Genomic DNA, 17,366 nt, shown 5'->3' with positions numbered 1-17,366 from the left:
TTTCCTATTTTCCAGGCTTTGACTAGAAATCTCTCAAGGCAAATGTAACCCAAGTAAGGCAGCCAAGTCAAATCTTTATGAATATTCTTGTTGTGGTAATGGCAAAAGCATTGGGACTAATCCATAGCTGGCAGGCCCAAGGATATGATTTGGGGATAGCATTTTGGCCTTCCTATCAAAAGCTTGCAGGACTGCTCTTCCCTGACTGAAGCAGGATTTATTCCTTCCTTTTTTTTTAACAATGTCTGTAATTGCAGTAGGAGAAATAATGGTTACAGAAATCAAGCACTAGTCTTACTGGGAATTTAAATTCCTAAACCCAGAGCTACTGAAACTTTAACTGCAACAAAAACAGCTTTTTTTCTAAGAGGATTAGACTAAATGGGTTCAAATTTAGCATATATATATATATATATATATATATATATATATATATATATATATATATATATATGAGACATGTGAGAGAGATACATTTGAAACAATGAAAAGGTATCTGCTGAGATGGTCATGTTTGTGTGTGTGTGTGTGTGTGTGTGTGTGTGTGTGTGTGAGAGAGAGAGAGAGAGAGAGAGAGAGAGAATGCTGTATATAAATAAAACTGCACATTAATTTTTAATTTTATAAATTCCATTTAATTTTAGTACCTGATTATCTGATATTTGTAGAAGAATGTGTACCAGATTTGGTATGCTGATTATATACACATAATTCTATTTATTACATAGAATTATTACAATTTTCAGAATGCATCTTTTTTATTACTAATGTTGTACTATACCATGAAAAGTTGGCTTGAATTCATTAAGTTGTGTACCAAGGGGAAAACAGAAGTGACTTTATGTTAAATAAACCTAAAGGGGTGTGGTTAAATACCAAATCTTAAGTAATCACTATTGACAGGAAGAAGCAGACTTAAAGGGAGAAACTGGATTATGACTACATGGTAAACAAACACATTTACTTATTTAATTTGATTTATACAGCTACCAATGTCACAACAGGGATCTGAACAGCAAAACAACCTCAACAAAAGATCTCTTCTAAAATGTATGTGGAAATATGATGATCTTCATTGTGATAAAAATTGAAGACAATTCCACACATTCTTGTTTCAGTTTCGGGGTTGCATGATGGCTCAGACTCTGGGCTTGTTAAGACTCTCTGTTTGTCGGCTGGGAGAATCAGCAACCCAGGTTCCAGACCTGAGCCTCACGCACTGGGGTGAGCTTGTGTCCTTGGCCCAGCTCCTGCCAGCCTAGCAGTTTGAAAGCATGCAAATGTGAATAGATAAATAGGTATCACTTCGGTGGGAAGATTACAGCACTCTGTGTTATCATGCTGGCCACATGACCATGGAAATATCTTCAGACAGTGCTGATTCAATGGTCTTGAAAGTACCATCCCCCTATAGTTGGCAATGACTAGGAGAATAAAATCCACAGGGACTCCTGTTCCAGTTTAGCCCTAATATCCCACTTTAACCTATATGTACTGTAGCTTGAACATGAAACACTATTACTTTTCTGCAAAATACATGGCATGATTTTTTCTAAAAAGAACATGGTTTTGTGAGGAAAAAGAACATCATTTATAGCCATTCCTCTTATGCTTGTCGAATGTGATAAGCTTATCCTTTCAATTCACAATCCTTTATATCTTTTATAAACTGGTGTAATTCAGAGAACCCTTTTTCCCCATCATTGATTCCATCAGGTAACTGTTCATCAGATTTTATTTCACAATGAAAATATGCAATAAAGAATAGAATGAGCAGGACCCTATTAAATCCAACCATTTTTTAATCTCTACTTTATTATAGTGTCATTGCAATAATGAAGCATAACATTCCACAATTTGTGTGACTTTCAGAAGCAGGTTTGCCAGGTGTGGTGCTAGCAGGTGGCATCTAATGTTTTTAGTACTGAAAATGAGGTGATTAGATTATAGAACATGGATAGGTTTTGCCTTCACATTGAAGATGCTTAAATATTAGCCTGATGGAGGAATTACATATTTCACACCTGTTCACTTCCATAAAATAGAAACACCTCCATGGGATGTCAGGGGGATTGGAATAATCATCCAAAAAGTGATGGTTTTGTGATATTTTTAATTGTTTACATTTCTTGTCAACACTTAGGAGAAATAATTACTGGAAGGCAAATTAACAATCCCCTAAGAAAATAGGGGAAAAATGAGAAGATTATGATTTCTGATGGTGTATTTGTTCTTCCCTCCTTTGATCCAGGAAGAAATGGCATGAATCATTCCTCTTAGTGATTAAAAGGTGTCTTGAGAACTTAATCTTCCCTAGATTCTGTCAAGAGGAATTTTTTAAATTAGACCACTATGAAAACTTGCTGTGCATAGGAATAAGAAGTTGCTCCTTAGTGAATCAAATGATCTGTTCTGCTCAGAATGTTATGGAACATAATAAACAAACCATTAAAATTATTGAACAAGAACAGGAGCAGAAATGTTTTCTACTTTCCTGTTCCTTGTGCTCAAGTCTGGTGCCAATTTTATGGATACATGATTAGCCTGGTTCCCAACTGGTGATGCTGAATGCCAGGTGGATCTATAATGAAACTGCTGTCATTCGTGAACATATTTGTTAAGACATAACTATTCTAATCTGGCATGCATAACTAAGATCTGGAAGGTTTTCTGTTTTCTTGGACAAGTGCTATTGAGAAAGACAATCGCTGTAAACCAGGAAGTGTAGCTGTAATTTGGGAAGTCCTACAGTGTCCAGAGGCACTGATGAATGTCAGACTCTATTGATGTTTAGACTCTAGGGATAAGTTGCTGCAGTTTTGAACTCCAGTGTCCAAAAAGTGTACATAACATCCTTGCTGGAGACACTGGATTTCGTACTATTTTGATGGTGGAATCTCCAGGACCATTCTTATACTGTCTTTATTGAACAGATGTTGGATCAGATGGCTCATATGTACTCTTTCCCTGATTGTTGATTTTAGAGGTTTTCCACAGGAATTCTGGAATATTAAATGACAGAAGACATGGCTACAATGCCTGACTGGAGAAAGACTGAATTTGAACAAATTTATTTAAGAACCTGCAGTTAAGAATTATAATGTGATTAAAGAGTGACAAAATATGACAAAAAAATTCTATTATATCCATAGATAGCTGCTACAGCCCTCATTCAAGATGACCCACTGTCTGTTGGTTGGAGAAATATTATCAGGGCTACTGCATGGAATGTTCTAGATACTTGAGAGATGAAAGTTGTTCAGACTGAACAAGTCCATGCAAATTGCTGAAGTATCATTTTTCCCTGTTCTTTGGAAGGTGCTTGACCCTGTCACAAAAGAAAGTTGACAGGATCTTTTGAATCGATTACATTGCCATTTGTACCTTAGATTTAGGCCTTTCCTAGTTCATTGTGTCTTCCTGGGAAAGTATGTGAAGTTGGATCCATGTAATCATGAATGCATCCTTGAATGAAGAAATAGTTCCATCTGCCTTGAAGTAGGACTTGATGCACTCCTTCCCAAAAAGGGAAGTCATTTTTGGACTCCAAATGTTTTGGAGCAGTTGCCAACATTTCTGTTTTAGGAAAGTTATTGAGAAACTGGTCAGATTTCAACTTTAGAGTATCCTGGATGAAGTGGATTATCTGCACTCTTTCTAGTTGAGTTTCAACCAAGAACATAATCCAGGTTGGCACTGAACAGGTTTGAGGATGATCAGTAGAGGAGCCAGAATGAAGACTGTACAGCTGTGTTAGTTGCTCTTGATCATCCAGCAAACTTCAATATCATTGATCATGATTTGTTCTGGATTGGCTATGCTGCTTAGGAGTGGGAGGCATACTGTTTCAGTAGTTCTCTTCCTTTCTCCATGGCCAATTCATTGTAGACAGAAAAGTTGAACTGAGACTTCTGGCCTGTGGGACAACACAGGACTTTACACTCTCACCTTTTATATTCATGAAGCTTAGTGTAAGATATTCCATAAACAATTGAATATCTTTACCCCAGTTTACAGTTGATGTTGCCAAGATCTTAAACAAGTGCCTGGAGGCTGTTGTGGTCTGGATGTAGAAGAGCAGCATTAAACCTGAAATGGCTGTCAAGGCTTTCAGTACCACGGATTTCCATTTTTAGTTCTGAATGACATTTCACTTCCCCAAACAGAACTAGTACACAGCTTAGGAATTCTCTTGAACTGAAAGATACCGCTCAAAGATCAGATGGCATTTGGCTACTGATCCTTTATCCAGATTCATCTGATAACCCAATTCTTCTTGTGGTGTACTAGAAATTACTTGTCATAAATATCAATGCTTTAGTTACCTTACATGAGGATTACTGCACTGTGCTCTATATGTGATTGTCCTTGAAGACTGCTAGAAAACTACAACTGAATGCAGCATCTTAAAAAATAGTTGTTGTGCCTCAATATATCCAGTACAATTTCAGGTACAATTTCAGTTTCAGGTGCAATTCAAGATGCTAGTTACAAGCCTAGTTTTTCATGGCATGGCACATGTCTCTAGTACATCTGACTGTTTAAATTCCAACAAAGTGAATATTTTAACCCCCATATTCTAAAACATTATCATTTGAAGCTGTGCTTTCTGTTGAAGCATCCACCCCTGAAGTATTGTCTCTATTAGGTTTTTATAGCCTGCTGTCTTTTAAACAGGTTTTGAAGACTTAATTTTTCCACAGGAATCAGAATAGTGGAGCGTATATTATTAATGTCTTAGGTTTGTTGGTCCCTAAGTTATTGTTGTTGTTTTTAAAATCTGTGTTATTGCATTGGGTTTGTTTTTACAACTTCTGGAGCAATTATATATATTCTCTCTCTCTCTCTCTCTCTCTCTGTCTCTCTCTCTCTCTCTCTCTGTCTCTCTCTCTCTCCCTATCATCTATCTTTCTACCTATCATCTATCTATCAAACTACCTGATTTATTTGCTGCCTGTCTCACTTTGAGGTGACTCTGAGTTAAGAATTTACATTTGATTTTTAGATAAATAATTAGGAGAGTAATACCCATTGTTAATTTTAAATTCCCCTTTGGTTTACTGACTAGATCAAAAGAAATGAAAATAATATTTGTCAATCAAGAAAATCTAAAGATTGGTTTTCATATGGTGTTCCTTGAGGAAGATCAATCCAAGACACACTCAACAGTGTTTTAACAGAGAATTATTTTCTGTACCTATGTAAATTGTTATAGATGCCTGGAACCTTCTTTTTCCATTCAATTTTTTTCACAGCTATTATATCTAACAATAAAGAGGCAAAGAGAATCTTCTGAAGGTTCAAGAAATGATTATAGGACTCTCCATACTATATTATTTCCATTCCTGAAACCCTCATGAAGCAGAGGGAGGCTGGTTTGTGATTGTCATCACTTTGGCTCATCTCAAAATGCTAAAAACATCCAGGGGATTCCCTTTCAGTGTTTATCCTCCAGTTGATTTACACTAGCTGTTATGAAAATGTGAAAATAGGCAATCAAACAGTGTATAGATCCTTATCTATTGCAATTCATGAAGCAACCGATGTCTTCTCATTCCATGTAAAATTGAAATAAAGTGCAACTCATTCCACACCCATGCTTTTTTCAGTGTATATTCTGTCTGGTCATATGGGAAGGAAGGGAGGTTGAAAAGAAGGAAGATATTTCAGCAGTAGTTATGATGGGAAGCAAGCTATAGTTCCTTATTTTAAAAGTTCCTGACAACTTTAAAAATGCAACAATAGCATGTCAGCATTTTGTAGTCAGATGACTTCTCCAATAACTATAACTGGTGCTTGCAAGTTGACAAGAACACAGACAAGAATAGAGGGAATGGGGAGATAATATGTCTGTGTAATATGTTCAGGTGGGTAGAAAGTATAGGAAATTGAAGCTTAGAGAGGAAAGTAAGGGCTGCCCAAAATGCAGGGGACAAGAAATAAAGTAAGCGGTCCTACCAATAGAGAACAAAATGGGGGAGGGAAAGAGGGAGAGGGGAGAGCACTCTGGTTTTAAATAAACTGCTGCCAAACCAAAATAAGTTGATTTAACTCTCCAAACCAGGGAATGTCAGCTATTTCTGAAGTCCTCAAACCTTCATGCATCCTATGGTTAGCAAAAAGACACCAGAACAAAAATAAAACCATGTGGCTACTGAACTTTTTATAAGATTCCCTTAAAACCATTTCTATTAAACCACCAATGTTAGAACCTTATTCTAAAATGACTGGAAATATCAAAATTATCCTTGTGCACTGAGGAATCTGAAGGCTTTAATGAAAAAAGCCTGATAAAATCCAAACGAGCTATAAAAAGTTAGAGGAATGTAAAAACTGTTCTATATCTAAATCCTTTGATATAACATTCCATCAATGGTTGTAGCAAACTGTCTTTCCTAGAAGACCTTCCTTTGGATTTTCTTTATTGCCTTAAATTTCATCAACTTAGTCAAGTGGTTTTCAGCAAGAGAGTGTTAATAATTCAGTATATATTAAGAAGTGGAAATGGGAAGGAAGGAAGGAAGGAGAGAGAGAGAAAGAGAAAGAAAGAAGGAAGAAAAAGAAGGAAGGAAGGAAGGAAGGAAGGAAGGAAGGAAGGAAGGAAGGAAAGAAAGAAAGAAAGAAAGAAAGAAAGAAAGAAAGAAAGAAAGAAAGAAAGAAAGAAAGAAAGAAAGAAAGAAAGAAAGAAAGAAAGAAAGGGAGGAAGGGAGGGAGGATATGGCCATAAAATACAGATTCTCAGCTGGATACATTAATGCAGATTCACAGAATTAAGTATGGGATTTAAAGCAGTATTATGTTTGGTACTAAGTTTTAGAAGAACTTAGAAGAACTTATATTAATCTGAAAGAAAGTCACATTTGCAGATAAAAGCACTATGAAATGATATATAAGTGCTATTGCTTCTCATCCAAGAAGCTTCTTCAGGTCTGACTGAATGGTGGGGCATGGAAAGATTTATATTCTTTGCAGACAGTAATTTGCATGCTTTTAGAGTTGTTGAGGCCACTTGAAGGTTTGTCTGTGTCCTCAGCATCTTCTGAGTAGTACAAGTGGGTGTGGAGCTTCTTCTAAGAAAAATAAGAAAGCCCAATTGCCTCTTGAAAAAGTACCTTTGGGACAACTGTGACCTCAGTGTCTGAGAATCTACATAGACAATGTTTATACAAAATAGAAATTCTGGCAGCTGACAATCATTAGTCCTTTTCTTGTCCTGGTGTTCTACCAGAGAATGAACTTCCACCACACTAGGTGGCCAGCAATGCTTTCGAGAAATTTAGATCATTTGAGGCTTTTCTCTGCTGGTCTTCTGCAGATTGTGTCTAGGCAGATTCAGTGCTGGCTCCTGCTGCCCATGCAGAATGCAGCTAGCATTTCCCACCACCAAAATGGTGGTACCTATTTATCTACTTAAATTTGGTGTGCTTTCAAACTGCTAACTATACCACTACATCCCGGGCAAAAATAATGAAATATATTAACATATACATGACTTTAAAGAAAAATGGTAAAAATGGAAATACTATGAAAATGAAGATACTATGTTTTCTTCATTTAGCAGTTAAAAAAGAAGAAATTCTCCACATAGAGAGAAGTGTCCTGCTGTTTAAGTTGATTAGCATATCTTTTTCAAATAGAAGCATCCCTATAACTTTTCCAGAGTTGCTTGTTGAATCCTTCAAAAATGTAGTACCTTTCCTGATGCTGTAACATTTCTGCTACAGATATTGATATAATGTATTTCTTAGACCCAACTAAATAAATGTAAGAGATTAGTGTGTGTTTTGTTGTTTTTTGCCTGTTGCCACATTTCATACCTTAGGAAAGGGGTCCCCAAATTCGGCAACTTTAAGACTTGTGGACTTCAACTCCCAGCCACTATGCTGGAGTTGAAGTCCACAAGTCTTAAAGTTGCCAAGTTTGGAGACCTCTGCCTTAGGATCTCTCACTGAAGAGTATTATAGGATACTAGTAGAACAATTCAGTATTAAGGAGGCATAGGACCAGTTCGGAGCCTTGGCCACTGTCTCAGTGGTGGGATTCATTTTTTTTTACTACTGGTTCTGTGGGCGTGGCTTGGTGGGCTTGGCAGGGGAAGGATACTGTAGAATCTCCAGTCAGAAGTGGTATTTGCTGGTTCTTCGAACTACTCAAAATTTCCGCTACCGGTTCTCCAGAACTGGTCAGAACCCGCTGAATACCACTTCTGCGCTGTCTACAGGATGCCCATGATAGCAACCTACAGTTAATCCTATCTCAAAAAATGTGCTGCAACTTCTCTTCAGAAATGAAAACGAAGAAGTGTATTTAAAATGTGAGCATTGTAACAAAGCGAAAGTGGGGATTTCTTATTGAGAATTCCAATCACTCGATGCTATTACCCCTTGCTAACTTCCATTGCCTTTAGCATTCCATTCCCACTGTGATGTTTCATTCTAAGAAGATTGTTTTTATTTTATTTTGCAGAGAGATCTCCAAGGATAACTTTTTTTTTTTTTAAAAAGCTCATGGCTTCCTCAAATTTACTGACATTTCTGTCTTGCATAGGGGCTGCTGTTTGTCTACCTAAGCAGTGCCACTGAAAAAAAAAAGCACTCTAATATGCCTACTATAAAATCTATAAAACTTAGATGTACAGAGAAAGAATATTAAATGTGACAGTTTTCTAATACCTCACAGTGTTTTTATCAAGTAGCATTTGGATGAAATGGCTTATTTCCACCCCAGACTCTATTGTTCTTTTTTATTATTAATTCTTTTCTAGCAAATTGAGAGCTTTAATTCATCCAGAATCCTTGAGATGCTAATGAAGCATGCTAATTTAGGGTGAGCAGCATCGGTGTGGATTTTTGATCAAACAGCTGTAATTTTGCAAGGGAAGTTACTAAATTTGAATGCTACAAGATATGGCTGTACATAGAAGATAACAAAAAGAAGCAAGCAGATGAGTCTGTGCAAACATTCTAAAAGAGCTCTGATTTCAGTTCACTGAAGTGGGAAAGAATAATTTGCATTTTTCAAAGGAATAGGGAAGACAGGGATTTAATTATACTAGAAAATGAGTTCCTGGTGAGAATAGGAGAAAGAAGGCCAAACTAATTTGAAATTTATTATCTGGCTTTTTCAGAGTTGGTTGTTGATTTCCATTTTTATTATGCATATGGGTATGAGTGATCAATGTTTGAAGAAATAGTTTATGTTCCAATGTGCAAACTATTCCTTTTTTCCTCTCTTCCCTTTAGAAGTTCAAATGCATCACATTTCAGATGCATTTGAAATTTCTTTCTACCTGTAGTTAATATTACAAATCTTAGCTATATATTTTTACCTTTTAGTTTAACTTCAAAAACCTTCAGCAAGCAAGCAGTTCAAACCTCTGGGAAGGGCAGTCAATATATTTTTTCCCTTGGTAATGGATTAGATGACAAGGAAAACAAAAGGGAAGAAAAAATGTAATTGTTGCCCCTCCTCTTTTTTCTTTTAAAATATTTGTCTATGATTTTGCTCTGCCCATGTGTGACATCAAGGGAGGAAGGAAGGAAGGGAGGGAGGGAGGGAGGGAGGAAGGAAGGAAGGAAGGAGGGAGAGGAGGAAGGGAATTTTATTTTTTTTCCTTAGAGCACAATTCAAGAAACCAAGGCTTTATTACGTTTTCAATCTTATGCTCAAATGAACATGTGGTTCATGCTTATTATCTGTCACTCTCTCAAACCACTTTCAAAGTATAATAACAGCACCAATTCAAGCAAAATTATGCAATCTAAGCAGTCTGGTGGAATATGTGAGGAATATCTTGTGGTGCGGTAACACCCATATGAGTGCTATTTTTGAAAACTACACCTTCCAAGTGATGACCTTTTGTGTTATTGCTCAAATCATAATCATGACTTAAATTTTCCTTACAGAGAGATCCATCCATCCATCCATCCATCCATCCATCTCTAGGAACTGATACTAAATTAAAGCAAAGTAAATCACATGGAAAATCAATAGAGTTCCAGCATCATACATAGTTTTCCACAGTGGCCCTGATCTTTACCAATTATTTTAAGCTGTATTTTAATTTCATATATCAGAAATCTGATGTAGCTGTCACATATCACATCTAAGAAAAATAGAGAACATAAAATTTCACATAATTTCAGAATCTACGTCTCCAAAACAGATACGTAGATCACATTTACCAAATTAGGAATCATTCACCTATGTTAAATTACAATTCTCATATTTCCAAATAAGGTGGTCATTGGGTTATTGATTGGGGATGATGGAATTGTAATCTCTTTCATCTGGTTGGTATGAAAAAGGCTGATTTAAATTCCTCTCATGTATGCAAGAGATATCTCCTGAAGAACACTTAATCTTCCTATTCTAAATATTTTAGAACTTTTCTTACACATTTTTTTAGAAACCCTCATATACAACAAATCACAAAATGCAGATCTCCTTAGTGTAATTGACCTAGCAAAATCTCTCTTGTTTTGCCAACTTCCCTTTGAATTCTTGATGAAAGGCTATGTTAAGCTTGGTTTTAAAATATATCTCATAATCATAAAGGTCACAATATTTGAATACAATTAAGCTTTCATGATATTTAAAGGTTTGCTCCCCTCAAGATACTAGTCTGAAAAGGGCAAAATGGCAATAGCAGGTTAGAGACCTTCTTCAGGAGATAACTGGTGTGGGTGAATCAGTCATAAATGATGACTGAAGGCAGTTAAATCCTCATGTGGATCTTTGCTGACATCAGACTGCATTTCTGCAAGGTGTTCTATCTTTACTACATTCTGATAGGATTCTAATGGAGACAATTTTCTTTTTATAAGTAAAAGGGTCATCAACACAAAAGTGGCATTTTGGTAAAAATATGCGATGAAGGTCATAAATTGGAAATGGCATGGATTGGAGTTTCCAACAAACTTCTAACTGACCATTTGATACAAAACCCATCATTATTGCAGGAATTATGGACATATTAATCAGTAAATTACTTGTTCAGTAGATTATTTTTATATCAGTTAGGAATATGAACACACGTACGCATAAACACATACACATTCCCTAATGCACAGAACTTTTATAGAGAGCTTCTCAAAACTTTCTGCTAACTGTCTTTATTTCTACTGCACAGTCATTGCTTCTTTCACTGGTCATTCCTCAATTTACTAGCATTGCTTTTACCCAAGAATGCAACTTTGCTCAAGGTAGCAGAAGGTCCATTTAATTCACACTTGGGATTTTTTTTTTTTTTTTGTTATGATTCATGCTCTGAAAAATAGACACTTGTGGAAGTTTGTTTAGGGTTTGTGTTGCGATGCATTGCAGTGGAATCTCCTAAATCTGCTCCCATAGAAATTTAAGGAGTAGTGTAATACTTCTATAGACTTTGTGTAATTCTTTCACTATTCCTCTGAGCCTTGGATTTCACTATTCCCCTGAGCCTTGGCTTAGTCATGTTCTCCCGACCACTTTCAAAATTATTTACTTATTTCCACCTCTTATAAACATTTTAATTACAGAATGAGTGAAGCTAATGGACTTTGCTGAGCACCCCTCTCCATTATAGTAGAATCCATGGAAATTCCTAGCAAAATAGTATGACAACCCACACATCAAATCAAGGCAGATTTGGTCAGCCAAGAATCTCCTCAAAAATGGAACCAAATAAATGAAGTTCTTACACACACACTCAACTGGGATTTGTTGCATCCTTATTCTTAACCAGTAATGATATACATTCAATACATCAATTCTGGTCACAGAGTAATGATGACGTCATTATAGAATCACAGGACAATGAGGAAAATGATATACTATGTGAAAACATCACACCTGAATCTTCGAAATCACTATTGTAAGTATTCCATGTCTCACTGATGCGTAGCAGGCTCTCTTCCATAGCTTGAATATCCATATATGGACAGTTGCATTCTGGGAATTTGGACCCACACTGACACCAACAATCGTTGTCCTTGCAGATAAATTCTCCCTCTGAATTACATGCAATGTAGCTCAGAGCTGCCTGCACAAACCTCTCTTGCAAATATTCGGGCAGGATAAACTGAAGACCTTAATGGAGGAGGAAGAGAAGGAGAAGAAGAAACAATTTATCTTAATAAATGAGATAGTTTCCTCAGAGCTTAACCAATTCTTTAGATTTAATTCTATCTACAATCAATATGTCCATAGAAGATGTTAGGTCACAGTTTTAAAGGCAAAAGAACTAGTGTATATCATTTTTTTGACTTGTGGCAAAGTCAAAGCCTACTGGGGAAGAGAAACATTTTTGCAATTGATTCCTAGAGGGGAACCTGGCAACTGGTTTTTAGTGAATCTGATGAAAAATGGCTTTACTAGGAAGAAAAACATCATAATGTTTTTATTCTCTACTTTTAAACACTTTAGGGATTCTTTTAAACAACATTAAACCTATATACCAAGACAAAACCTCCTTGAATAGCTTTATTTTACAGATTACTAACAATAATGCAAGGATCACCTCAAATCATTGTACTTGAAGTGGGAATTCCACCCATGTTTGTATTATTGATAAAAGTACTTTTTTAAAAAAATCTGCACAATCATTTTGTTCAGGAATGATGCTCTTTTATTCATATTCCTCTTGTTATTTCAAATGTATCTTTTGATCAAGTTTGTTGAAAATCATTTCTGATCCACAGCAAGGAAGATGTTTCCTCACAATAATACTATGATGATGGGGAGTTTATAGAACAATAATAATTAATAAATATCAAAACCTATACACCTATACAACCTACTTCTCAGTGGCATGGGAGTAACCCAAGGAATCTCTTCCCACAAAAATGATTTGATGCCTGTGTAAAGGAGCATCCTTAATCCCAAGATTAAACTGAGGAAAAGAATGATCAAATCATTTTTGGTGAAGTGTTGTAGCCATATATGTTTCACTTATCTATGCAATTTTATAAAAGACTCACTACAAAACTTCTCTTTCATGAAGACTTTAAAAAAAGGAAATATATTTTTGATATTGCTTTGGCTATGAGAAATGCCCCCACACCCGCCCTTGGGCTTTGCCATGTAGGTGCTCGCAGGAAATTGATCAATGCAGTTAATAAACATTTTGGAACATTATGAGAAGGCATCAGACTAATTGCCAGGTTTATAGCCTGTGCCAGGGATTTAATTATTTATATCCCACCTTTATCATTTTTATAAATAACTCAAGGCAACATACACATACACAAAAGCCAACTGGATGACATTGGGCCAGTCACTCCCCTTCAATCCATCCACTTGATTAGTTTGTTGTGCAGAAAATTGGATGAGGAAGGAGCATCAGGTATCTCACCACCTTGAGTTACTTACCAAGAAATAAAGGAGGGGTACAAAAAATTTAATAAATTCATAGGGATTAAGAAATGTAGCTTACCCCAGACAATTTCAAAATAGAGCCAGAATAGCCCTCGGCATAATAATACACTTTGACATTATCCTAAATTCAGGGTTATCATATAAAAACATTGCTTATGGATTGCATCACATATTTTGTCTTCTCTACATATTTCAATTGAAAAAGAAAGTCTGGCAAACATGGCCTTAGGATTTCTGTCCTATTTTTATATTTCTCTGAATATTGAGGTTATTCACACAGTTTTGGTTTTATCATAAAGAATTTTCCATCCCTACCTACTCTGTGCAAGTATTACATGGAAATCAGGCAAAGGAAGTTCAATTGTTGAATGATAACTTGGTCAATGAATCCATCCACTTGGACATGGGTACTACACTTTATTGAAGACTACCCCATCCAAAGAGATAGCAGTCATGACTGCCAGAATAACAAAAAGCTAGAAGCACTTTGCTGATTTGAAAAATTGATATTTAAGAATCTTGTCACACTTAATAGGTTCTGAATACAGTATCCATTATTTGTTTTCTGAATGTAGTTTTGTTGGTCTTTGGAGAGCTAATATATCAATATATTTTGGCCCCCAAACAGGATCATATTCTAATTCTTTTAACTCCTTCAAAACCATTATTTCTAATTAAAATAATGCAATGTAGCTGAGGGGATAAAAATAATTGTATATGGTTTTTCTCACCTATACCTCTCAGTTTCCAGGCCAAAGAACAAGAAGGAGTGGTTGGACACTATTTGACCAAATCCAATGTAAATTACATAAGAATTGGTCATAGTGAAGTGTTTAAACTTATTTTAGACTGGAACAAGCCGGTCTACTTATTTTCAGTGGATTGAGGGGTCACATGAAAAACCAACCATGTTTACATGCTTATTACATTCTTCTTTTGTTGGCATATTTTGCAAATGTTTGGAAGTTTATCTTGAGCAAAGACCATACAAATTAATGCATGGATTTTGGATTAAGATGCCTTGCTGAAAGATATGTAATAAATATGCAATATTACACAGTACAATAAAATATTTTAGAAATACAAGATAATGAAACTGAAAACATTTTCCTTGTGTTTTATGTTACATCTCTCTCTCTCTCTCTCTCTCTCTCTCTCTCTCTCTCTTTCTCTCTCTCTCTCTTTCTCTGCATATGTCTATTTAAAGGTATTGCAGGAAAAAAAAAATATGAAAAAAAACTTTGCCATATGTTAAAGTTTTTGTTCATCAAGGTAATGATGACTATGATATGAATTTTTTTAAAAAAACTCTTGTATATGTGACCATTTTGACATTATAATTACAGTCCAATGATATATAACAAAACAAATCAATGATTGATGTTATCATTTTCTAAGCATTTTACTGATAAATATGTCACACATAATGAAAACAGCATCTGAACAGCAAGTAACTTCAATAAACATATGGAGATATGAGTCCCAAAGAAAATGACAGGATCATCAATCATAATGTAATGTGGTATACCCTATAATACAAGGTATAGAGTGGGATATTCAAGATTGGCTGTCCTATTACATGAGAAGAAAAGGGAAAATTTTGTGCTTTATCCATCAATTCCAACAAAAGATAATTCCCACTGTCTATCCCAAGAGCTGGAAAATAAATTTCAGATAAACCATGTTTGGAACCCACTAAAAGTTCAACTAGCAGCCCACACTCTCTATTAGAGGCCTATGCATATTGCTGCATTCTGGAGAAAGCATAACATTATTCCATGTTTTATGAAAAATATTAAACAGGCCTCAAATAGTAGTAACTGGGAGTGACCTTCTGACATCTTTTGTACAGACTAAATAAAAATAACAACAAAAAACCATCTCTGTTCTGACCATGAATAGTCTTAATAGATTTTCTTAACCATGTTGATGTATATCATTGTATCGATTAATCTTTTTCTAAGATACATTGTTAATGCTATTCTCATTTATTAGAATTGTAATCATCCCCATTTTCTCTTCTCAAATATATATCTAGGTGGAATTCACTGACAATCTGAGGAATATTGTTTTTCTCTACTCTTATTGGAAACCTTTAATTTCCCTTGAAACACTTTCCTGTATTTGCCTTGAAGTTGGAGACAATTCTACTGCCAAATTTCTATAAAACCCCCAAAGGAAACTCAAAGAATGTTAATAAGATTAACACAAAGTCTCTGGATTTTTAATATCATCATTGGTTCCCTAAGCACCGGACAAGCAAAAATGTATTAAAAATGAGAGACAAACAATGATTCCCCAGCCCAATTTTTATTGTAATGTGCTGGATAATTTTTTTCTTCTAATTATATACTGTATTAGCTTGATGAAATTTCTAGCAGTGACTTCCATTGCAGGACTACATATTGCTGAATTAGCAACACTAGCATTGTCCTTGAATATAGCTATGAAAACCATTCAATGGCCAGTGGTATTTTTCTTTGTGATGCATAGTTAGAATGTTTAGTCAGATTCAGCAACACCTTGCTTTTCAAGAAATTTTAACAATTTTAAATATATTGCCATATATAACAAAGAAATAGTCTAGCTCAATGTGTTGGAACTCCATTATGATCCTGTAATCTCTTAATTTGGGATAGAGTCACCCTGATTGAATGGAGATGCCCAGGAAGGGTTAGAATTAGACCCCACATGGAATTTGTAGCAGATATTATTTTTCTTTGTGCCTTAGGCAAGAGAAAAATCTGCTGCCGCCTAGGATTGAACTCTCAACCTTCTGAGTGGAAGGCAAGCGTCTTTACCACTAAGCCACCTTGCTGTTCACATCCAACACCCTGAATGTTTAGAATAATTTTATATATGAATTGGAGTACTAGCAGATAGTATCAAAATTATATATTAAAGTAAAGAACATGGCCACAACAAATTTTTTGAACCTGATTTTTTTCCCCCATATTTGAACAGAATCTTGATTTCTACAGTATATACCTGCTAAAATCTTAGGGAAATGGAACATTTGAAATGATTCTTCACATGTACTCTTCAGGTATACTGTAAGTTGTCCTATAAACATCTTCCTGTAAGAAGTTAACAAAATTCTACCCACGTACCTTGCAACTGAATCTTATTTTCTGGACTCTGTACCAAAACAGAACTGACAGAATCTAGGTTGTCATAGTTACTGCAGCCAAGGGGACCAGTCCGGGTTTCTGTTACCTAGTGAGTAAAGGAATAGAAAACCATTTGCTATATTATATTAAAAAGGCCAAGTTTCCTTCCCAAAACACCTGGAACTTGAAGAAGTAGTGGTCATTGTAACCAACACAGAGAACATTACATTTTACTACGTAAACTTTTTTTGTTTTATTATAGCATTTCATCACTAGCAGAATATTTCTGGTAGCACTCTATTTTCTACAGATTAGAAATTAGCAGAACCTTGGGAAGTCAATATTTACAAACCTGGGAGAAGAAACAACCCTTCTCAATTTTTGTGGAACTATTAACATGGAAAAGGGGCGTTGGTTCTTACCTGATACGCTTCTTTTCGTAGAGCTGCATAGAGTGTCCAGGTTGGGAGGTGCTCCAGTCTCGGCTCTCACAGGCTGAGCTTGAAATTGAGGAACGCCTCTCACCATCACGTGGTCCTCTGGGCGCTCCCCAGTTTTGCGAAGACGAGAAGGAAGGCCCTGTTCTCATCCTAACTAAAGGGTATTAATTTGCTTGGTAAAACAGCGAGGTTCCCCACCAGATGGACTAATGGGTGGGGCTGGACACTCTACGCAGCTCTACGAAAAGAAGCATATCAGGTAAGAACCAACGCCCCTTTTCCATAGAGCTGCTGCGAGTGTCCAGGTTGGGACATACCAAAGCTTGGTGAGTCCTGCGGGCGGGCTCCCGTCTGGGGTGGAACCTCCCCTGGAACCTCGAGGACCCGCTGAAGGACCCGCCTGTCAAAAGAAGACTCGGCGGATGCAATACATCAATCTTATAATGCTTGATGAAGGGAG

General features: G+C 36.0%; 1 protein-coding gene across 2 annotated transcripts in view; it reads right to left on the bottom strand.

The window, feature by feature from the left end:
- The window catches only part of BRINP3 (BMP/retinoic acid inducible neural specific 3), a 307,089-nt gene that overhangs the window by 52,513 nt on the left and 237,210 nt on the right, over positions 1-17,366 (bottom strand). For both annotated transcript variants that reach the window (XM_087930393.1, XM_026703240.2), the window contains exons 5-6: positions 16,467-16,572; positions 11,833-12,069 (exon numbers count right to left, since the gene is read on the bottom strand). In XM_087930393.1, coding sequence (XP_087786519.1) covers positions 11,833-12,069; positions 16,467-16,572 — 343 coding nt within the window. The remainder of the gene's footprint in view (positions 1-11,832; positions 12,070-16,466; positions 16,573-17,366) is intronic.

This window comes from Pseudonaja textilis, chromosome 3 (assembly GCF_049901715.1).
Source record: "Pseudonaja textilis isolate UNSWEBS1 chromosome 3, rPseTex1.2, whole genome shotgun sequence".
NCBI lineage: Eukaryota > Metazoa > Chordata > Lepidosauria > Squamata > Elapidae > Pseudonaja > Pseudonaja textilis.
This window is presented reverse-complemented; position numbering and strand designations above follow the sequence as displayed.